This window comes from Telopea speciosissima, chromosome 1 (assembly GCF_018873765.1).
Source record: "Telopea speciosissima isolate NSW1024214 ecotype Mountain lineage chromosome 1, Tspe_v1, whole genome shotgun sequence".
Lineage (NCBI taxonomy): Eukaryota > Viridiplantae > Streptophyta > Magnoliopsida > Proteales > Proteaceae > Telopea > Telopea speciosissima.
Window position 1 is genome coordinate 78,585,702 of NC_057916.1, and position 23,460 is coordinate 78,609,161.

Below are 23,460 nucleotides of genomic sequence, written 5' to 3' on the forward strand. Positions count from 1 at the left end.
TGCTGTGAAGACTAATATTAACCTCAAAGAAGTGTGGTGCTACAACAGAGTTCTCTGTTCTCTTTTTTATCCAAGTGACAAAATGTGTTTTACTCAAACACTATTTTACATTAGCTGAAGAAACTACAGACTTCTCTAGCGTTAGTTTCAAATGGTGTAGTAACAAAACCTTCTATAATACGGTTTTGGGTTTGACTAGGACTAGTTTCAATAGCAATTGTACTATTCCATATCCCAGTGATGTACATATTTCACTTTAATTAATATAACGTTTTATCTTCATCAAAAAACCAAAAACATATTTTACTCATTTGCCTTCGAAAGTTACCTAACCAAAATTTATGGGAAGAAAAGATATTAAAGAGGAACAAAACCATTTAATTTCTACAAGGGGCAAAAAAAGATCCTTCAGTAGTAAGAGATGGATGAAACCATTACTTGTGTTTCTCATTGTTGTTGGACCGCCGATATGGCACGAAACGATGGTCCTTCGAAGCATTTTTCCTCCTCTTTTTCTCAATAAAGGATTCAAGCTTGCCTGTCTCCTGCAAATCAAACATGGCAATTATGAGGGAACCACAGTAATGAACCAATTCCACAAAATAGTTTTCAAAATCCCCCTCCCCAATGTTTTGAAGGATTTGAACATACTTTGAGATTGTTGTATTTCTCGACGAGTCTCCGCTCCCGAATTTCCGCTGCAAAACCACAAACTCAGTCAGACTGTCCATAAGTTGTCTGTATGAAGAGAGACTAAGTTGGCAAACATTACATTTCTTGAGATAATATGGGTGTTTTCCTTGCTTTGCTGCTTCTCTCTCTTTTTTCTTATGTTCAGCAAGAATCCCAGCATCTATATGTTTTGCTGATTCTGTCCTCAGATTTTTGTCCTGACAAAAATAGGTAAAACACACAAGGCTGGGAAGTAATATCACCATATAATTGCAAAAGATAACCATATAAAATAGGGGATTTGGGAGCCTCCAGATTGATAAAGGAGCATTCCAGCTTATCCATAGCAACAGCTAAGGCAATGAGAGAAGGTTGGTGCACCCATTATCAATTTTGAGGTGAGCAAAACATTCCCTAAATCAGCTACAGCAGTTACAGAGGAAGTTTTCTCCCAAACTTGCAACCACTTACAATCCAAGAAATCCGATTCTTTAATTCTTCAATAACTTTTGGATCATTTGATTTCTTTTTTAACTTCTGTAGTTCCTGTAGAAACCCAGAAAGTAAAGATAATTCAATTCAGCAGCAAAAGTAATCAAAACATGGAAATAACCTGTAAACAAGCTCCTCATTTACCTCTCTCTCAGCAGGAAGTTCAGTCTCATATAAGAAACTATATCTCTTCCTGAACCTAATGAACCAAAATGAAAGCAAAGGAGTTAACTCTAAACTAAGTTAAAATCACAGTAAAATGTATAATATAATAACAGATGTTCGATTACAACAACAACAACTCAGCCTAATCTCAACTAAATGGGGTCGGCCACATGGATCTTTGCCCTCCAATCAGCTCTATTCGACGACATACATGATAGAAGGCCTAAGCTAAGCTATGCATATCTTTCCTCACCACTTCTCCTAGGGTAATTTTAGGCCTGCCCCTGGATCTTTTATATCCTTCAATCTGAATCAAATCACTCCTCTGTATTGAATCATCCCAAGACCTCCATTGAACATGGCCATGCCGCTTCAAACGACTTTCTTGTAGCTTATCATGTATCAGAGCAAAACCCAAAACACCTCTAATATGGTCATTCCGTAATTTATCCTTCCTAGTCATGCCACACATCAAATATCAACATCCTCATCTCCGCTACATTTCTAACAGATGTTCCATTAGGTCAAACTTATATAAGAGATTGTTATATGACAATATTCTAAAAAAGTTGTACAAATTGGCACAAAATGATAGCATAATGCAAGAAATTTCAATTGTCAAATTTTAGTTTGGTATTGGTAATTTAACTACCAAAACAGCATAAAGGATCTGTCGGTATTACTGTGAAAATAACCCCCTAGAAGGGGCTGAAAGTGAAACCCACCGCCCAAAAATAAATAATTAAATAAAAAACACCAAAGTAACATGTAAATATCCCATCAGATATTGGTATACCCTTGAGGACGATTACTCAGAGAGCACAAATCTGAAACAAATAAAGTACCACATCAGTTATCAGACCACAAAAAATGCAAAACAAGAGAAAATTAACAGAAATCCAACATGCCAACCATCAGAGAAAGCTCAATCATATCCTAACTGCAAGACGAACTATTGAAGGAGATGCAACTGAAATCAATAATTAACTACAAACTGCAATGTACACGGACTTACTAGAAGACCATGACAACAAGCTGATGCAGGATATTTGGGGGCTGCTCCTACTAGCCCTAGCCCAAGCCCAATTGGAAACTCCAAGAGATACCATCTCAGGCCCAAGCCCAAGCCCTACCAGCCCTGCATTTAGTTTATTTTTGTTTTATCTTTTATTTTTAGAGTTATTTGGCAGTTATTGCTGTAGAAATAGTTATTAGGGGGCAGTTCTTTCTGTAGAAGTAGTTGTTAGGGAGTTATTTTCTTCTTCTTCTTTTGATTTTGAGTTTTTAAAAGAATGTATTTTGAGAGGAATGAGAACAGAATTGAATAACCAAAGAATGGATTGAGTTTCTGGCTGTGTGCGTGTGCACCCTCCTTCCCCCCCCCCTCCTTCTTCTCTTGTCTCCCTGCAACTCTGATCCCCCCCCTCTTCTTCTTCTCTTTTCCCCCCCTGCAATTCTGATTTTCCCTCTTTTCTTTTTCTACTGTTTCTTCTTGTCACGGTTTCTCCTCTTTTTCCCCCTGCAATTCTGATTTCCTTCTGGATTCTCTTTCTTCCTTTCCCCTCCCCCCATTATCTGGTATCAGAGCCCAAACCTAGGTGAATCTCTCTTTCTCAGATTCTTCTCCCTTTCAGTCTCTCTTCCCCTCTTATCTTTCTTCTCCTATCTAAGTTCTCTTATCTTGTTCCCTTCCCTGTTCTGGAAACCCCAAGCCAGAACTCCAAAATACTCATATACACTACCTTATCTTCTTTACCATAAACATCCATTGACCCCCTTTAACCACACGATTGCAACAACCAATTGTTCCATATTATTCCATCTTATCCCAAGTTAGAATGAAGAACAACACCGGAGATGCTGCAACAGTAATGACGTATGACTTCGACATTCCACTCAACAATATCGAGAGGACGTGTTGTTTCAAGATTTCATCTCCTCTTCTCGGAGCTTTTGAATGGCATGGATGTGCATCACATGGACTAGTTTCCTGGGTTTATCCAAACTCAAGGTCGAGTTTTTTTAAAGCAAGGGAGAGTTGATGCAGGATATTTGGGGGCTGCTCCTACTAGCCCTAGCCCAGGCCCAATTGGATACTCCAAGAGATACCATCTCAGGCCCAAGCCCAAGCCCTACAAGCCCTGCATTTAGTTTATTTTTGTTTTATCTTTTATTTTTAGAGTTATTTGGCAGTTATTGCTGTAGAAATAGTTATTAGGGGGCAGTTATTGCTGTAGAAGTAGTTGTTAGGGAGTTATTTTGTTCTTCTTTCTTTGATTTTGAGTTTTTAAAAGAATGCATTTTGAGAGGAATGAGAACAGAATTGAATAACCAAAGAATGAATTGAGTTTCTGGCTGTGTGCATGTGCACCCTCCCCGCCCCTCCTTCTTCTCTTGTCTCCCTGCAACTCTGATCCCCCCTCTTCTTCTTCTTCTTCTTCTTCTACTGCTTCTTCTCTTTTCCTCCCTGCAATTCTGATTTTCCCTCTTCTTTTCTTCTTCTACTGTTTCTCCTCTTTTCCCCCTGCAATTCTGATTTCCTCCTGGATTCTCTTTCTTCCTTTCCCCTCCCCCCATTATAAGCATTTCAATAAACAGTATAAACCAAGCTTTAGCATTTGATATGAATTCTGGAACTAGAGAAAATCCGCCACGTACAAGTAGATTTCAAGACAGAAAAATGCAACTGAAATCAACAATTAACTATAAGCTTCGATGTACACCGACTTATTAGAAGACCATGACAACAACAAGCATTTCAATAAACAGTATAAACCAAACTTTAGCATTTGATATGAGTTCTGGAACTAGAGAAAATCTGCACGTATAAGTAGATCTCAAGACAGAAAATATAATGAGAGAGAGAGATTACCCATCTACATCAAGAGTCCCACTTAATGATTCAAACCTTGGGTCACGTATGACCTGAATATAAAAAAATATATATATAGATCATATCCATGTCAATTGCGAAATCTAATTTAACTAGTACAAAAGTACAATATATAAATCCTACAAAGATACAAAGGTTGATCTGTCGGGCAAAAATGGAACTAACATAAAACCAAGGTTCAAGATCTCTGTTTTCGACCTGGTTTCGAGCAGCCAGAAACCGAGATATGGTTGAACCTGGTTGAAACCAGTGATTTTTTCCCAGCCAACTTGAGTTGGTGGTTTTGAGGCCCAGAAATGCTTTTTTTTATCTGATTTTTTGCATACAGCCTATTTTCGACATTCTAAACACAATGCATGAACTATTTTCACAAAAAAAAAAAAAAAAAAAACATTCAAAATGGTACTTGTGGTTTTTTACCCAAGTTTACTAGTATATGCACAGTGTACTGAGAGTCATAGTTGTCAGGCCAATCCAAATATCATTTAAGTAAATGTTTTTGTATTTCCGTTTACTTAAGATATTATTCATAAATAAGCAAATACCCCCCTTATTTGAATCCAATAAAAATAGTTAAAAAATCAAATTCCAAAAGAATAAAAAGTCAACCCCCCCCCACCAGTTCAAGAACAAAAAATGGATTTTTTACTGTAGGTGAAATTTTCAACTTTCTGATGCTAGGGTTTTTTTCAAATCTAAAAATTCCATAAATCTTACTCTGGTGAAACATCACAAAAAACCAAAAGTGCAGTAAAATATTCATTTGTTTTGATGTCTAAAAAATTATTTTCATTTAGAACCATTTTGACAGCATTTGCTCACACCAAATTAACTATGACCGGAACATAACTCCTTCAATATAAATCAGATTTAAGCACTCTTGGATTTGTTAGAAAGCTTTGTTTTGACAGCTTTCCAACAAGTGTTTGTCCTGGTTTCTGATCTGGTTACTGGCATACATAAGTATCTATACTGGTTTCGAGCCAGGTTTCCCCAAGTTTCGATAGGCATAAATGTCGAAACTTACGAAATTACCAACATCTCAGTCGAAACCAATCGAAACTGGTTGAAACCAGTCGAAACCATGCATTTTTTCAAGTACATGGCCAACTCATCTCGGAAACCTGCGAAAGCGAGATATCTCGGTGGTTTCGACAGGTTTCAACTGAGTTATCTTTCCATGCATAATACCATCTCACACTAAAACACTATTCTCCAACTAGTGTTATGCACTGACTATTGTTTTGGGCTTTTAGAATTGTGAAACCCTAAATCGTTGCAAGTTTGAGGCAAGTAAAAGACACTCTAGAGGTCCATCTATGAGAAAGGACAAATTCAATCAACATTCAGATAATCATAAACCTACACAAAGTAAGGATACAGACATCTGCACCTTAAGGCAGCTCATTGCACGTAACTTTGATGCAGCAAATTCTACCCATGGAATCAGAATATGATGTTTTTTTAATGCTCGAATATAATGGTTTCAAGAGGGACCAAAACCAGAAATATTTTGGGGCTTTAATGATCAACTAAAGTGATAGTAGTATTACAATAATGTCAACCTAAGGCACTGCCTGTTTGAAGTTAAATATTGAAAATATTTTCAAGAAAATTAGTGTTATATCAACTTAGAAATTTGACCATTTGGTGGATATGATTAAATTTAGAAGCTAACAGCCTTTATTCTATTAATTTAATGAATAATAATATACTGTGCAGTGCGTACAATTTAGATACGTGATTTTCCAGAAAATAGCTTCTATAAGTTCTAAAATTCAACTAATATCATCATTTTCATACATCTACAATATTTATCCAGCTATCACTAACCAACAATTTTCCAAAAAACAAAATTCAACATTTAATACAAAAGCAAGTGGAGCCAAAATCACCAAAATATTGCAAATTCAGTCTAAACCGAAGTTCAATGTCTGGAAAAAAGGGGCAAGCCTGACCCTTCAGAAAACTAAAACAAAGGAACTTGCAGGAAATAGGAACCTACTTTATTGAATGTCAAAGGTTGAAGCAAGACAGAGTACACCATTACAAAGCCTAAAAACTTCAAAGAACCATAGACTATAACTTCTGCAACAAAAGATCAATATATATATGAACCAAAAACCAACACAATAATACCCTTCAAAGCAAAAAAAATTCTGATACTTTTTCCTCTCTAGACCGTCATCTTCTATATGATTGAAGGGTTTGTTTGTTCGTAACCTTCCTGAAACAGAATTTGTAACCATACTTTTGTTGTCTAGGATGACGTGTCAGTGAGGACATAAATTTGCAAGGACCCCTCATCACTCCTCTAATCACAATAACAATCTAAGCTTAATGGGTAGTTTGGGAAATCACATTCATAGTTGTCTAGGCATCAAAGCATGTTCAGGAGGGCTAGGTGTCTGGTCGCCTTTCTTGTTTAGGGCATCTAGAACCAAAATATGAGAAACGGAAGGAAGGAGAGGATGCAAATGGGGAAGAAAAGAAAGGGAAACAGGGGAAATGATGCAGCCAATGTCATAACAGGAAGAGGATAAAAAGGAAGCAGCAACACTGCCGCTGCCACAGCCAGCATCATAGAAGGAGGGAGGACTGTTCAAGGTCCAGTGCTGCTGCCACTCAGCCCACTCCCTTCGATCGCAGGTTCGTAGATTTGTCGATCAGAGTCCACAGCTGCCAGCCATACAACTAGTGTTTATTTTTTTATTTCATCCCTCAGCCCTTTGATGGGCCAGCCAATGAAGCATGTGGGTCTAAATTTGGATTATATGGCGGTAGGTACTGGGGATTGCTATGGACGTACTCATAATTGAACAAATACAAGGCCCACTCTTGAGCCATTCATAAACACTCCCCTACGGCCCATCAAGCATCTGGGTCTATTTAGCTTGCCTAGCCGACACCTAGGCGCCCTACCCTCGCTTTGGGTCGCCTAGATGCCATGACAACTATGATCGCATTAAGCCCTACAAATTCAATCTTAAGCTTTGGCTATGGTGGAGCAAAATCTCCAGTCCGATGGCGGTGAATCCTCTCTCCCCCTTTGCACACCTTCGTCACCCTAGAGCCATTAACAGAGCTGAAACCCTAACCTTTTGTGGCAGCACCACTGCCACTGTCCGAAGAGAGACTTGTGATTCTAAAAAACCACCCAACTTAACAGGGGAAAGGAGCTTTGGTAAGGTGTTTTCAGGGATGGGGTAGTTTCTTCAGCTGCTTACGGAATTGTTTTTTCTGCAGTGTTGCAAAACTGGGTTGTTGTGATGACCCCGTTTTGTTAAATAAAGCTTCATTGAGAACTTAGCTTGATATTTGCTTAATATGCGATGCAATTAAGTTGAGGCAAAAGGAATTTACCCTTCTTGTGGTGGATTCAATCTAACATCACCATAGAATTCAGAATCGGAGAGCTCATAAAACCAACAGTTTGAACACCACAATTAATTGACAAGACTGATCAGCAGCAAATTAACAGTATTAATAGGTCCCCTAGGGCCTTCAATACCCCAAAAATTAATCTCACTCTAATGGAAGGATGGAGAGATATTGCAAGATCACCAGAGTAGTAACTAGGTTTTGGAATTAGTAACCTAGCTGTAACTTCACATCAACAAAGCAACTCACCATCAAATTAACAACATAACCGCCACTCAATAAAGAGAATAACATTTATCAAGCCCAAGGTAATCCAATGGACAAAAGCTTCAAATCACCAGCACTCTAAAATAGTAACTCAAGGCCAGATTTAGTAGCTATTAAGATCTCACATCCTGCTAGGTAGATCACCTTCAGATTTGGACTGGTTATAGGACCCATGTAATGGAGATAACCCTCCAAATATCTCACCTAACAGATGGTTAGATTGTAATTTATAAACAAGGACAGAAATTAGAAAGTAGTTTCCTAAAATGTAAAGGCTTACTGCTACTGCTGATCTGTCCAATGAATGGAGCCACAAATCTGGTAGAAGAAGGCCTTTGGGAGTATGTCAAAACTTCAGAGAATCATAAGGATCTGACGGCCAGATCAATAGGTATGAACGAGGGAAGCTACTGATGCAGAGCTGAGGGTGTACACAAGGAAGAAGAAGCTAGCTAGCTACCTAGCAAGCAGCCACGATTTTCTTGTCTTGGGTTTTTTTTTTTTTTGTCTTATTTGAGTCCTTAAGTTATGGTCAAGCCTTGTGGACCAATTTAGTAGTCTAGCTGAGGTTGTTTACTTTCTATGTTCATTGTTAGCAGTTGCTCTCAATTTTCATAATTAGTAGTTGTCAACAACTAGTAGTTCACATTATAGAAACTGATTGTGTCTCGTATTCCAAGCAAAGGGTAACCAATTGGAAACTTTCTAATTATGGACCCTGCTGCTCTTTTCTAATAATATATAAAGCAACCCAAGGGGCTGAAGATCCCACGATTTTGCTCAACTACTATGTTGCTGCTTGCATGCTTGCTCCCATGGAGTTTCCTTAGTGTTCGCTCTAAGGAGGAAGGGGCTTCTTGCGGTGCGAAGCCCAGGAGGCTGCTATCAACTTGGTTCTTCATCCCTATACTGCTCTAAGACTGTTAGAAGTTGTCTTCAACCATTAAACTTCACTGCTGCAAGTTCAGACCTGAGTTCCTGCTTAGTTTCTAACTTTGACCCTACCTTCTAATTCTGTTCCTTCACTCCCCTGCCCCATCCAGCCACCTCACCAACCCCATCTTTTGATCGAGTTTTATACCCACCAAGAAAAAGCCTCGATCCAATTTGCAGGCCGTTCTGACCTGCTGATTACCTGTTACCAGAAACCTCCCCTACTCTGCCCTTGTTCCAGACCTAAACCTCTGTATCTGATGAGGACATCATACCATCCGATCGAGGATTCAGGGTATACCAGAGGAAACGTTGCAAAGCTCAGCTGTCCACTGCCTCTATGTGGATTGACGACGAGTTTCGACTTTTGAGGTTACCATATTGCTTGAATACAGCCTCAAGTACAGCCCTGTGGACCCCAGCATGGACCCAACTGGCAGTAGTCTTTAGTATTAGCTAGTAATTCTGATATCTATTTATAATTATTTCTGTTTTTGTTTATTTCTGTTTCTATTTCAGTATTGCTGTATGTGAGGAGAAGTGTTCTTTTCTTTTTCTTTATTGTATATGTTGTAATTGTCCCACTTCCCCTTCCCCACGACTTGACATTTTCCTTTTTATTTTAAGTAGTGGTGACTACGTTTGTAACCACCCCATTCCCACGGTTCCCCTTTGTTTTCCCTCTTTTAGTGCCCATTTTTGACACTGTTGTAAGTTGTTGAAGAATTAATAAATATGGAATTCTGTAACTGCTCCACTCTTGCAGTGTGAGTCTCTCTCTCCCTCTCAATTTCTCTTCTTTTTCTTCTCTTTCTCGATTTCTGTTCTCCCTACTCCTTTCTCTTCTTCTACTTTTCTTCTCCCCTACTTCCTCTCTCTCTGTTCTCCCTTTTCCCGTTTTCCCCACGAGATATGTTCCCTCCCTTTTCTTTTGTTGTTTTTTTTCTTACCCACACCCCACGGTATTGCTCTCCTTGTTCTTTTCTTTTTCTGCTGTACAGTGCACTCTAATGGACAGATCAACCTATATATGGAAGCTGGTCAATAGGTGCAGCCCCTAAATCTGGTTGGTGTTTTAATTACTTCTGCCTACTTTCCCTTAAGCTTTATCGATTGTCTGTTATAGTACTTTATTATACATTGAATTTGATATTATTCTAGCATGGATTTTGGCTACCACTTTTAATATGGCTTAGTCTTATAATTTTAGGATTCTTGAAAGCCCTTGCATGCTAGTATTTGACTAAGTGTTGCCGAATTCTGACCTCAATAGCATTTAATTGAATATTGTTTAGCTGAATGCATGTAGCCTATGATTTCTATTGTTCATTGCCCACTGATATCACTGTTCCCCACATGTATGTGCTTCATGTATGTTGCTGCCTCCCCTAACTAGACAGTCTTTAGGTGTAATTGGTGCCTACCGTAAGCTAGCATTGTTATCCTTGTAGGAAAACTTAATTTTCTAGGTTTAATCCTACATCAGTATCCCTGTCCCATGTCCCACTCCTAAACTGCTGTTTAAAAGCCTGGCTTTTCCTATTCTGTTACCCTATCACTGCAACCTCACTACAGTCTCAGCATATTACAAGTGTGTTTCATTCCCTGATTTGAGATCCTGTTTGGGACTATTTGAAGCTTTCAAATCTGTCCTACATTAGCTACAGGAAGAAAAACTCCAACCTCCTGCAACCATAGGGTACTACGAGTGAGAATGAGTCTTCCAAACAAGCTTTCCTTGATGTATGTAACACTGCTCTTCAAGAGCACAATGAACAGCACACAATCTTCTGGAATAGGCCACGATATATCTTCAAAACCTTGCTGGAATTTTAGAGAGTGTAAAAGAAGGAGGGATATGACCAAGGCCTCTCACCTATGACCTTGGTTAGTCTCTCACTAAGTGGTAGGTCTCTTAACCTCACTCTCTCACAACATACAAAAGCAGAAAGCCAATTTCTTCCAATCTCAAATCGTGGGGCCTACTGTGGCAGCCCCCTCTTTTTATTAAAACGGCAATCAATAATACCCCTTGCATGGAGAGAGAGATCCCTCTTCAAAACAGTAACAATCCTAATCTAAGATTACATCTTAAATAGAAACTGAATACAAAATAAAATCTAACTTATAGCTACTAGACAAAAATAGAAACAAGCATCTATGAAGTACTCTACCTACTACCTAATAAAGTAGCAAACAATTAAATAGAAACTAACAAGATAGGAAGTAGGATTGTCCCCCACACATGAACTACTTTAAAGACCAAATGATGGGCTTAAGCCTGGCCCATTTAGTGGACCAAATCCAACACACGGGCTCCAACTTGGGCTAGTCTTGCTGGCCCTCTTCTCTTCTTCCTTCCCCGAACAGTCAAACTACATCATCTTGATTCCATTCACATTAAGGAGAACAATGGCAACAGTAGTTCAATATTGCTGATGCCGAGTGCCAACCGACTCTGAAGATGCTCCCAAATTGTAGTTCTTCTTATCCAAGTGTTTCTTTTTTCAAGATAGGCTCATTTGAGTGCATGAGAAAGAAGAAAAACCAAAACGAAAAAATCTAGGAAAGTTACTATGTGTAACACTTCAATGATGAGTTCAAATGGTGATCTGCGGGTCTAACTTCTTCGTTATCCACTGCAAGAATGTGAAATGGGTACATAGGATTCCTCAGACCTAACCTACTCCACCCCCCAATTTAATGTTAGTTGATATTACTTGACTGACCCTAATATGGAATAAAACAGAATAATTTAAATTCTAGTTTGGTGACTTTGGTCTACAAACTCAAGGGTTAAATTGCAAAAATGTATCTACAACATATGTTTAAAGAGCATAAAAGCCTGTTTACGACTTCTGCTGTAACCACTTCGGTTACAAACAGACTTACCCATGATGGAATAACATAAAAAAATCAAGAAGCAAAAAGTTTTAAAAAAAAATACTCACCTTTTTAGGAACTTGAATGACCTCCCTAAACCGACTCACAGGCTTCTTACTGCTGATCTCCATCGGCCTTCATTAATTGTTAAATAAGTACATATAACACAATAACAAAAGAAGGGGGGGGGCAATAGAGACAAAGAGCTTTACACAAATATACCTGTTCTTGTTTGCTCGCCCAACCTTCTTCTCAAGATTGGGTTTCTCATACAAGGACTGAAAGCCATTAGAGCGTGCCTTCTGCAGCTCCTCAAATGAGAAATCAGCAAGTTCACGTTCTAGCTCTTGCTCCTGTAGAAGCAAACATCGGTAAGCCCTTTTGTCCCAAATTCTTTTTATTTTTATTTTATTTTGCTTTCAAAGGATGAGGGTAGAGGCATTCCAGCATAATACCATAGAAGCTCAAGTTGTTTTACTGACCTCTTCAGATGAGGATTCATTTTCATCACTCTCTTCAAGCTTGCGTTTACTGGAAGTAGCAACCGTGTGGTCTGATTTCTTTATTTTCATCCTTTAACAACAGTTCCACCCTACAAATTGAAGAGAACTCAATCAGGACAGTTTCAGAAAAAGAAAAATTTTCAGTAATTAAAAAGGATATATATAAAGCAGTTGTTTCAACTCACTCAACTAATATATATCATATATCCCAACTACTACGGTCAGCTACACAAATCCTCTTCCCAACTTACCAATATATGGTGTCATATTGTTGCTATGCAGGTTCTGTAAGAGCAGGGGCTGGTGAAGGAGCTAATGGAGGTGAGTGTTGTTGTGAAGCTATGAATGATTGGAGTGTGGGCTGATCTTGTGTTGCAAAACCAAAGAGAAGGCTAACAAGATCCTACGGTTTCATCTCTAACAAGGAAACAATACTCCTTGCTTTTCAGGAACAGTTCACCTTGCCTCACTCCCAACTCGATAGTTTGGAACCTTGAAATTGAGGAGTCACAACCAAGAAGGGGAGGAAACAGAAGTTTTGCAGTGATCAAGGGGTTAGTTTGGTAGAGAACACAGTGAGAAACAGAGAGACAGGTTTTAATTTCCTATTTAATTTTTTCCTTCAAACCCTCATATTTTTATAAACTTTAATTAACTTTACCAAACAATTTGTAAATTATTTGTTTGGACTAAAAGTATGTGAATTTAACTGAATTTTTGCCTATTGATGGTGAACCAGAAGTGGCTTTGTACATAATCATAAGATCTAATCCTTGTGAAGCTGTAACTCCAAGGAGTGGGTTTGACATAATGTTGGTTGAGACAAGCTTCTAGATCAAGATTTTAAGCTCGTGCAAGACCACATAAGGTCTTGGTATAATACCTAGTGAAAAGATACAGACCTGCACAGGACAAGTAGATGTCAGGGTGATGGGTTTCTAGAAGCCTAAGTGATGCAGTTAAGTCACCTAAAGGGCCTACTTTACTGGAATAAGCCTTGAGTTGGATTATGTAGGTTTTGGGTCTTTGATCCCATGGATTTTCTTTCTAATGAGACACTTTAATTGGCCTAAAATATAGTAAAAAATAGGAAAACGGGATTCATTTCATTAGTTTAATTAGAGTTATATTTTGAGTCAGTTTCCTTCATTGTTTTAGTTTCCTAGTCAATTTACGTTACCTTATTAGTTAAGGATTGGGTTAGGCCTTTCCTTTTTAGTGCGTGAGTCTGTTTTTGAGTCTTCTATACAAGTTTGTAAGGGGCTACAGCCTTGTACACGAATTTGAATTAACGAGATTGAGGGTAAAAAAACATAACTCTATGCTTTGCTCTGTGAGAGAGTATGGTGAGATGCCATTGGTGAGAGGCCGTGGGTGAGAGAGTCTACCCTATCTTCTTCCCTTCTTCGATTGCTTGTTTTTTATTTTAATGTTATGAAATTTCCGGCAAATCTGAAAACTGATCAAAGTATTCACTGTACTGACGTTTGCGATCCTTTTGTGGGCTGATTATCACTTGTGACTAGTCTACATTACTAAGGGATTAGGTTTGGATACGCAGTTGAAAACCAGATTCATAGTGAAGGGGAAAAAACTGGATTTAGAATAAATTCAATAAGTAACCATCACCAGCTCATATGGGAACGAAGTTCTGGTCAAATGTCATTTTAATGGTTTAGAATAACTCTTCAAAATCTGATGGAAATAAGATGGTCAGATCTGGAGTTATGGATTAATCTTATTGACAATGGACTCTAGAGTATAGGTTTCACTGTTTCAGCACAACAGTGATTTATAAAAAACTTAAAGGTCCAATTTGATAGTCAACAAAAGAGCAGATTAATGATCATATATTATATTTAGTAAGTGACAATAAATCTGAAGTATCAAATAGAATCTGATCTTCAAAACACGCATAACTAAGGCTTTGTTTGGTATGCATTCTCAGAATAAATTCTGGGTCTAGAACACAATCTGAAGCCCGTTTTTTCTCTATTTTCTTACTTGAGAATGCATTCTAGAACCAGAATCTGTACTAAGAATGGATACCAAACACAACCTAAGAATCCCACTTGAAGTAGGACTCTTAAGAAATCAACACCAAAATCAAATTTTGAAACCGTGGGTATGTTTAGAATACTATATGATTGTCAAATCTGAAGTTTGATTTGAAATCCCAAATGTTAAAAATAAAAAAGCATGGAAAAATTGAAATTCCAGCAAGTGAAGTATTCACAGTAACAGAATATAGACCAGAAAATGCTAACCTGATTCGATGATGGATAAGATAAAAACAAAATGGAAGGAAAATAGATGGATATGAACCAAGCATCTCAGCTGGAATTTGATTGGAATCCCACCAATCCTACCTTAGCATCTCACCAAGAGTTGCACTGCATCTCACAATACCATTCTGAATCTCATCAAACATCGGAGCAAAGCCAAGCTTTATTCATCATAAAATTTGTAACCTTGATGACTGGTTACAAAAGTATATATAGACTCTCCAAATATGATTCATAACATGACTAGTAATAGCGTAAACCAACTAGAAACCAAACTGGCTACTTAATTGATCAATAAAAGGCTTAAAACAACTCCTAAACTAACTCAAAAACCTCCAACTATGTTTGGAATTCCACCAATGGAGTAGTTTAATCTCACAACCAGTTTCTGAGACACAAAAGAAGAATAGCAAAAAGCCATTCTCATTCATTAATAAAATTGTAGGGGGCCCTAAGGCCTTACATCCTTTAAATTGAACTAAGTGTACTTACCATGGGAAAGGAAAGTGTACCTAAAAAAGGAAACTCTATATATAATAGGATTACATGCCCCTTATAACTAAAACTCTATCCGGGCTAGTTATAATAGGAGTTCTATTCATACAAGACTCTATCCTACCCTTAACAACCAAGGAAATAACAATAACTTGATGAAATAAAAGACTCAACTAAAGTTATAAAGTAAATCCCGTAGTCCAATCTCATACTCATAATTTAGGCCCATTAACGTGGCCTATTACAAAGAAAACCCATTGGACTAAAGGCCCAACACATAACTATAATCCAACTCAAGGCTTAATTCCACTAAAATAAGCCCAATTATGTGTTTTATCTGCATCACTAAGCCAAGCAAACTCTGTGCTATCTACATTAGGGGCTGTATGTGTTAATAGAAACTTTTAGAAAGGGCCTCGACTTGATCTATAACATGACTGTTTACAAGTTTTCCAGGGCCAATACTATCATAAGAAAAAGGGTCTTGACTTGATCTATAACACGATTGTTTGCAAGTTTTCCAAGGTCATTACTATCATAAAGAAACTTTGTCATCAGTTATTGCCATTTTCAGTTTGAATTTCTCATGGGATCTAACTCTCTGCGATATATTTCCTTTTCTTTTCTTTTCTTTTCTTTTCTTTTTTGACAAAATGTTTATGTAGAAAGATGAATTTGGTGAGATTTCTAACTTGGTACCTTACAAACTCTTATTGGGTTACATCCTTAGCCGTGGCTTTGCATCTTGTAATTTGAATGCTATTCAGACCTCAAATTATTACTTTCCAACTTTGCTTCCTGATACAGCAGACAGGTTATGCTTCACTCTGAATTTATGCTTACAGATTAATAGTTGAACTTCTAAATTCTAATGCTAGATGCTGGCCCCATTTACCTGTTATTCATCTACGCAATGTCTTCTACTGCAATTAGAGGACAAGGTTACAGTCATCATATGCTGTACTTAATAATTAGTTCTGTATTTTTATTTCAATCAAGCGGTTGCAATCCTCTACTAATTGGCCATGCAGTAATAATTGCACTATTCGATCCACACATTGGAGAAGATTATACCAGAAGATGGTGGTTGGAGTACGCGAGCGCTGAAGTAGAGTCAGTGATCAACACTTTCCTCCTGAAACCATAACCATGTGAATGCAGAACAGAAATTTCTTTTCAAGCAGCTTACATATTCTACGATTCTTAATGTTTTATTAGAAATACTTTATTAATGTTATAACAATCACTTATCAAAAGGAATTTCATCATAGGTTACAACCACCATACATATAGTTACCACAGGGTTTTGGTTTTACTATATAGCTTTTGTCTTCTATCCCTGACAGTTCAAACTCTGATTATCTTATCATATGAGAATTTCATTACTCGTGAAGAAATGAAGATATAGAACCATCATAGAAGTGTCTGATGTAGATCAAAGAAAGAAGAAGAAAAAGATGAAAAACACTGTTCATGCAGTTACTAATCACGGGAAAATTATCTCCTCCAGTTCCCTGCCCGCCCCAGTTCCCCAGTTCCTCTAATAGGGGGGGTGGACCCCACCCGAGCAGAGTTTTTGTGCAGGGGTAGGGTGGTCATTCCAGCCACCCTTGTTAGAGGAACTGGGGAACTGGGCCGGGCAGGGAACTAGAGGTGATAAAGATCCCTAATCACACGGGTACTGTTCACAATATACTGTTCACATGAACTTTCCACTTTATCGTTACTTATTGTACAAGGAATTCCCTAGCTTGAGCCAGGATTCCTTTCCTTTTCCAATACTTACTGTTTTTGCATTTCTTTTAGCAAGCCTATAAATTGTATGAGCCATAGAGCTCTCCCCACAAATTTATGAATGAGAATTAAAGCTTGCTTTGAAGCAATGGACTGCGAGATACAGTGAGGTAAGAGGCCTAGGAGAGAGTGAGAAGCTCAGTCCACCTTTCCTTTCTATTCTCCTCTCTTCCCTCCAATCGATACCCTACTCTGATTACCTGGTCAGAGAGTTCTTTGCACATCTAAATTCCATTTGAAGGTTATCTGTTGCTGCTGGAATTCTACCCCGCTGTTGCTGTGACATAGCTTGGCTGGAGAAGTCCAAAACAGACCATGCGGTTCACCAGAACTGGATTTTCTCCCAGAATTTTCGAGCTCCCAGATCAGTACAACCACTAGCTGTGGCTGATATTTGGAAGACTGAATCAACATTCAATACCCCCCCCCTTTCGATGCTGGTTTGGTGTACATCAGATGGCTGAATTTGTCTATGTCACATACATATTAATTTCTAAACGTACTTTCTAATTTCGTGGCTTGTTTATATCTCGGCAATTAATCATCGTATTAAGGTGAGTTTTGGAGGGATTGTTTAGACCTATTGGGCCTCCAGTCGATAGGAATATTGGCCCCATCCAACCCTTGTGATTGTTGTTTCTGAGTATTATTTATTTCTGGTTTTTTGGACCTTGCTAATATCCTGTGTTAGGCATTCTGTAGCTGCTGTTTGCCTTTCTCTTTGGTTGGGGTTATTCTAACTCTTGTTAGATTTTATTAGAGTTGTTGGGGATGATTTACCCTATTGTTCAGCTACTGTTGGTGGCTGTTATATGTGCTGTTGCTGAGACTGTCAGACTGGTATTAGTGTCTGATTTGGCTGTAACTGAGATCCTATTCTGGGGTTGAGTCACTTGTGACTTGGCCTTACATTAGTGTGTACTGTTTATCACAAGACATAAATCTCACCAACTAAAAGAATACTGCAACTGGCCATCCCCAATATCCAGAGCATAGTTGTCACGGCATTTAGGCGACCCAGGGCATTGGAGGGGACCTAGACGCAAGGTGAACCAACAAGGCACCCGCCCGGCTAGACGACCAAGGCGCCTGGATGCCTAGGCGACATCTTGACAACTATGATCCCAAAGGATATCATCTTCAACAGCTTCCAACAGTTCAATGTTTTCTTCTCTACATAGGTTTGTTTTTCTCCAGATTGAACCATTGAATAATTCTAGACTCATGCATGGGATATGTCTACAATGAAAATTCTTGAATAAGTCCCCTCTAGATAGATTTGACTGTTTATGAAGATAAACCTAACAACATTTGCTTGGGCTATGGAGGTTCTCTTAAGGTCAATTTCACCAAACTCCAAGTGAAGAGAAATAACCATAAGTGAATGTAGATTCAACACATTGTACACCAAAAATCACTCAGCCAATTTATTTTTTATGTGACCCACGTGTCTACCCCCCCGTTGGTAATATATTGCTGCAGAAATACAACAAAAAACTTATCAACTCCAATTTCCACCATCACGTGGGCTTTGCTTTCTTTCATCTCACTTAACATCAACTTTACTTTGAACCAAAACACCCAGTTGAAATTTTCTTTTTCATCACTTCACTTTTTTTTACCAACAAAGATTTTATTTCAGATCACTTCTAACCAAACGGAGCCTTAGAGTAGTTGCAATCATTAATGGAAACTCATCTTGATGTAGATGAAAGTGATTCAAATTTCTAAACAAAAGAAAAAGGATCAAATTTTACCAAATATGAAAAGTTGAAGGTTACAAAGAAGCATATCAGAGTAATAAGCTATGTTGGTCAGTCTACAGAAACTGTGAACTGGTTCTATGCTACATTGACTCGACTAGACTAAGCCTGATCCCAATTAAATGAGGTTGGCTATGTTGCAAAAATTAATGCATAGAAAGTTAAGGAGTTAGAGCTCAGGAATATCTAGAACTTTTATGTTCACACCTCCATTTGAATTCTATGAGGACAATCATGTCGCTTACCTCATTTGAACTAAAGTTCTTATTCTTTTTTATGCAAAAAACAATATGCTTACAAGAATTCAAGGGGGTGGCAGCCAACCGTTGAGGTGTCATAACTCATAAGACAACATCAAACTCAAGTTTTGAGTTCAAGAATAAACAAACCATTAAATTTCTTTCCTTTTCTTTTCCCCACAAAACAAAAATCAGACTAAACTCATCACAATTGAAAGAGAAAACGAGATCCTGACTTGCAACAGCCATTTCTGAATTAGTAACATTTTCTTTTACACAGGTAATGCGAAATAATCAACAAAATTATGAGATAATCTCTTCAAAATTAACAAACTTTCTCTCCAAAACAAAGTAACACTAACAATACAGAAACTTTTACCCTTAACTACAATGAACATCAAGGTGTCACTTTCTTCAATATTTTTGCTTAATGACCTAGAAATTGTATGAATTCTGGGTCCTATCGATATTGTTCACACATGATCATCTTTCTCCCTATACAATACCATCATTTTACATCTCCATGTTACTTTTCAGTCACAAAATAACAGACAGTACTATAACACTTCAGAATCCATAGGGCCTAGCAACAATAGTAATAACCAGAAACTGCTGCTAACTAACTACACTATATCCACAGGTAGGGCCATTCAACAGTACAAATTAATCTACGATTCACAATCTGCAAGTGTTTTCATTGCCTGGGATTCCTAATGTTCCATCAAGTAAGGTTTTGATTTACATCTACCAAGCTAAAGCTAATAGTGGGTCGGTCATCAAAAGTAAAAGGAATTGGAAACCCTACTCTTCTACAGTTCTACGGAAATGGGACCATGGAAGGAACTATACTCCTATACTAACAGAAAAATAAAACAGATAAGACGCAAAAGATTTACCTTTTCGATTCCCTTGGTCGAATAGGGAGGAAAATAGCACCTCAAACGCGGTTCAGCAGACAAAACAAACTGCTTCGGTCCGTGATGCTGGCAAGCAAGAAGGTATTCTTACAGAGCTCTTGTGAGATCCATGTATAGACTCAACTAGAGTACTCTTCACCATAGTTAGTAAGTTTGGGAACGGCAATAATACGGTACGGATATGTATGGCAATTAAACGGACCATACGGCAATAATACTTTTCAAAAACCTAGCGCAATATAACGCGTACGGCAATGTTACGGTACGTGTTTAATACGGTTGCTCTGTAAAAATCCGGAAGCAAAAATACGGGCATATATTCACAATGCAACAGGCATGTACATTAAAGCTTACATACATTTGGTTTAATAAGCCTCTATGGCAGGTCTCATCCGACAGTAGGCTTGATTTTATCATTGGTGAAAGATGTGGAAAGGCCATTTTCCAGTGATATAGACCTAGACCTAGACCTAGACCTAGACCTAGAAACAATTGAAATCACAAAAATAATTCCTGTATTTATTAATTCACTTTGTCAGTTCAAGATATTGTCAACAGAAACTCAATCCACTGATATCCTTGCACCTGGGTCAATTTATCAGCTACTGAGGTATTACCTGAGGCAAGACAATTACTTGTAGAAAGCTATTTCCAAACCCCTCTTCCACCTGGGTTCAACCAATGCCAACTGAGAATTTCTGGAAGGATTCGGTGGACAGTGGCTGAGAATTTCCTCTTAATCCCTTCAACTTGGCAGCACCAAAACTGCCAGTTAGCATTAACAAATAACTCTTCCAAGGATCGAAGGAAAGGTTCCAAACTCAGCCATAGAAACATGAACTACTCCATCCATCCTTCCTTCCATCCATGATAAAATGTGTTCGGGTTTCAAGTCAGCACCGGAAATCCACTTTCTGTCTAACTGTCTGGACACTTACTGGTTTCAGAAACTAAACCAATGTGGTGGAATTATACAAAAGAGGGGGGGGGGGGGGGGGAGGGGGGAAGGGTGCAGTATTTTAGTTGCCCCTGGACATTGTAACGACTAATGAGACCTTGACTCTGTTCAGTGGGTGGACATCACAGGAATTCATTCATGACCTCATTTTTTACTAAAACACAGCAAATCCAGTAAGCTTATCACAACGTTTCTACTTAAATAAGAAAATTAATAGGAAGTGTAATGCAGTGAGACAAGGAGACTAAAATATGAAAAAAAAAAAAAGGTGGAGTGAGATGAGCAGATTACAAAAGATCCCACATAAATATCCGAGGTTAATAGTAATAGGGACAAAACATGGTTCACTTATCAATGGGAGCACAAGCACAGAGTCACCATGTACATATTTTTGAGAAGGAAGTGTTAACATAAAAAACATAGCAAAAGACAGAGAAGGAAAATAGAGCATTCCACGTCTCAAATGACGAAGAGGAATCTGCACGCTAAACAGATTACTTACCTCCTGAGTCCTGATGTCTGGAATAGAACTTTTAGAAAACACCTTAAGTCCTTCGCAGATGCAGATATGCGATCCCAAGGATCCGATGGAAACTGTAAATCAGCTGCCCTAACAGAATCAAAGAAGACGAACGGAAGAACCACAATTCGTGACTCGTGAGTCGCCGCCTGTAGAAGAAGAGGAAGAAGATATGGAGAAGAATAGAGAAGAACTGAAAAACCAGGGTTTAGCGTTTGCTATCCGCGAGAGACTCTCGAGAAGAGGGGGACGAAGGGTTTGGGGCTCGGGTTTGATATCCGTTAGATTGGTTAGAGTTTTGATTTTAGTTTTTTTTTTTTTTTTTTTTTTTTTTTTGCTAAACGTATTATACGCGTATAATTCATGTTTTATACGTGTATAATATGTTAGCCCTTTCAATTCGCATATTTATCTAGATCCGACGATTTATACGGCACATGGAAACTTTTTCAATTAAACGTTCAGATCTGCATATAATATGCGGATTTACTAAATAACTATGCTCTTGACACCAACAGCTGCCTAGTGTAATTGGTGAGTCGTGGACCGTGGTGCGCTTCATGGTTTACGCCCATGCTCACTAGGAGGTCTTGAGTTCAAGTCTCTTAATTGGTACCTTACCCCCTCCCTATTCCCCCCCCCCCCCCTAAAAAGTAAAATATATATAAAAACTCCCAATTCCAAAAAATATATATATGCTCTTTACTGTTTTCGCTGGCTATGGAGAGAGAGAACGAGAGAGGGTGTATGAAGCTTGTAAATTGGGGTGATTTTGGGTATTTGGTTCAGTCCAAGGAATCCTATTGTAAATTGAATTCAGACTTTGATACTCGAACCAAACCTGCTTGGTTCGATCCCATTCAATTCCTACATTCCATAATTGAGCAAAACTTATTTGGCTCCTACATTTCATAATCAAATTTGAACCAAATTTATTCGGTTCCTACACTCCATATCCCAATTTGGACCAAATTTATTTTATTCGATTTTACTTATTTGGTCTGATTTCGATTTCGATTTTCAGACCTAGTTTTAGTGCCTTACTTTATTTACTCATTTGGGTACTTTTACCTTATTATTTGAAAATAAACTATAAATTTTGTTTCAAGATATTGGTCATGATTTCATGACATCTTTCATTTTATTAAAAAAGCCACACCTAGTGTAGAAGGCCCCCGCTTTTAGCAAGCTTTTGGGAAGGTCAAATGTACGCATCTTTACCCATGTTTTCAGAGAGGCTATTTTCCAGGACTTGAACCCGTGAAAATGACATCTTTCATTTTATTAATGTATTTATATTTGTTAGGTATTCATATGAAAAAGGTTTTATGTGCTGACCATGAATAACACATGGATTGTATTCATTAAAGATAGATCAACATGACCGAACACATAAGAATTTTAGGTTTTCCAAATATAACAAATCAAAGTAATCCATTGCATAATAGCATCATCAAGATTACGGAACTATGACGTCACCTTTAGAAATTGAAGGAATTGTCAAGAAAACTATTATCCATAAATGATGACCCGAAAGAATAGGCTGCAACAAAATCACAAAAGAATACTGCATGTTGCACAGTATCTACTTCTTTTGAACAAATGGAACGATAACATAAATGGAAATTATGTCTCACAAAAAAATGTGCTTTAGGGGTATCTGCCTTTAGGCCGACTAAATCACCCTGGGCTTGTACATGACCCCCACGCTACACACAAATCGGGAACTTCTGGGCTCTAGTGAGTCTCAGGCGGGTGGCCCCAAGAAATTATTCAACGACGAAGGTTTGATTACGAGACCTCACCTCCTAAGGCGGAGTCTCATGTCTCCTCCAAGCCAACTGCGCTAACCCCTTGATTCATTATGCCTCAACAAAGAGTCAACAGTTTGTATAATATGGAGACAATGTTGACATCTCTCTCTCTCTCTCTCTTAATCTTTATTTTTATTACTAAAAAAAAGATGATTTAGAATATCCTTAATTTCTTCTGCCAACAAACGTGACTTTAAAAGGTTAATGTTCTAACATAAATCTACTTTCTATAAGGTCTGCAATCTTATGGATATGGCTCATAAGGGGGCTAGTGATTTTTCGTTTTCGGAAGGCTATGAATCCAAAAATATTGAAAAACATCAATAGAAGAACTGTGACCAACCATAATTGAACGAGAGAAATGATCCAAACATACGACGAGGGTGGGGTCCTCCGTAGGTGCCAAGAGTACTAATAATCTGGATACCATAACTATTTTGGAAAAAAATTAACTCAATTTTGAAATGAATATTGTTTTAAAATAAA

The 23,460-nt window shown here is 38.0% G+C and overlaps 1 protein-coding gene and 1 pseudogene across 1 annotated transcript; one reads left to right on the forward strand and one right to left on the reverse strand.

Annotated features, from left to right (window-relative positions):
* Positions 1-341: 341 nt before the first annotated feature.
* On the reverse strand, positions 342-12,333 carry LOC122649075 (ribosomal RNA processing protein 36 homolog). The gene is made up of 9 exons (XM_043842437.1): positions 12,169-12,333; positions 11,909-12,039; positions 11,755-11,821; positions 4,202-4,254; positions 1,309-1,363; positions 1,144-1,218; positions 773-890; positions 652-698; positions 342-545 (listed from the first exon to the last, which is right to left on the reverse strand). The coding sequence occupies exons 1-9, from the start codon at positions 12,256-12,258 to the stop codon at positions 435-437; spliced, it is 747 nt and encodes a 248-aa protein (XP_043698372.1). The 5' UTR covers positions 12,259-12,333; the 3' UTR covers positions 342-434.
* A 7,924-nt stretch (positions 12,334-20,257) lies between these two features.
* LOC122649294 lies at positions 20,258-20,424 on the forward strand (annotated as a pseudogene).
* The last annotated feature ends 3,036 nt before the right edge of the window (positions 20,425-23,460 follow it).

What these genes read in the sequence shown, in the direction of transcription:
- LOC122649075 (XM_043842437.1), bottom strand. Translation starts at nt 12,258, where the DNA reads ATGAAAATAAAGAAATCAGACCACACGGTTGCTACTTCCAGTAAACGC. An exon ending in GGGCGAGCAAACAAGAACAG is followed by an intron (nt 11,822 to 11,908) that starts GTATATTTGTGT and finishes CAATTAATGAAG; the next exon opens with GCCGATGGAGATCAGCAGTA. An exon ending in AGAATCGGATTTCTTGGATT is followed by an intron (nt 891 to 1,143) that starts GTAAGTGGTTGC and finishes TATTTTTGTCAG; the next exon opens with GACAAAAATCTGAGGACAGA.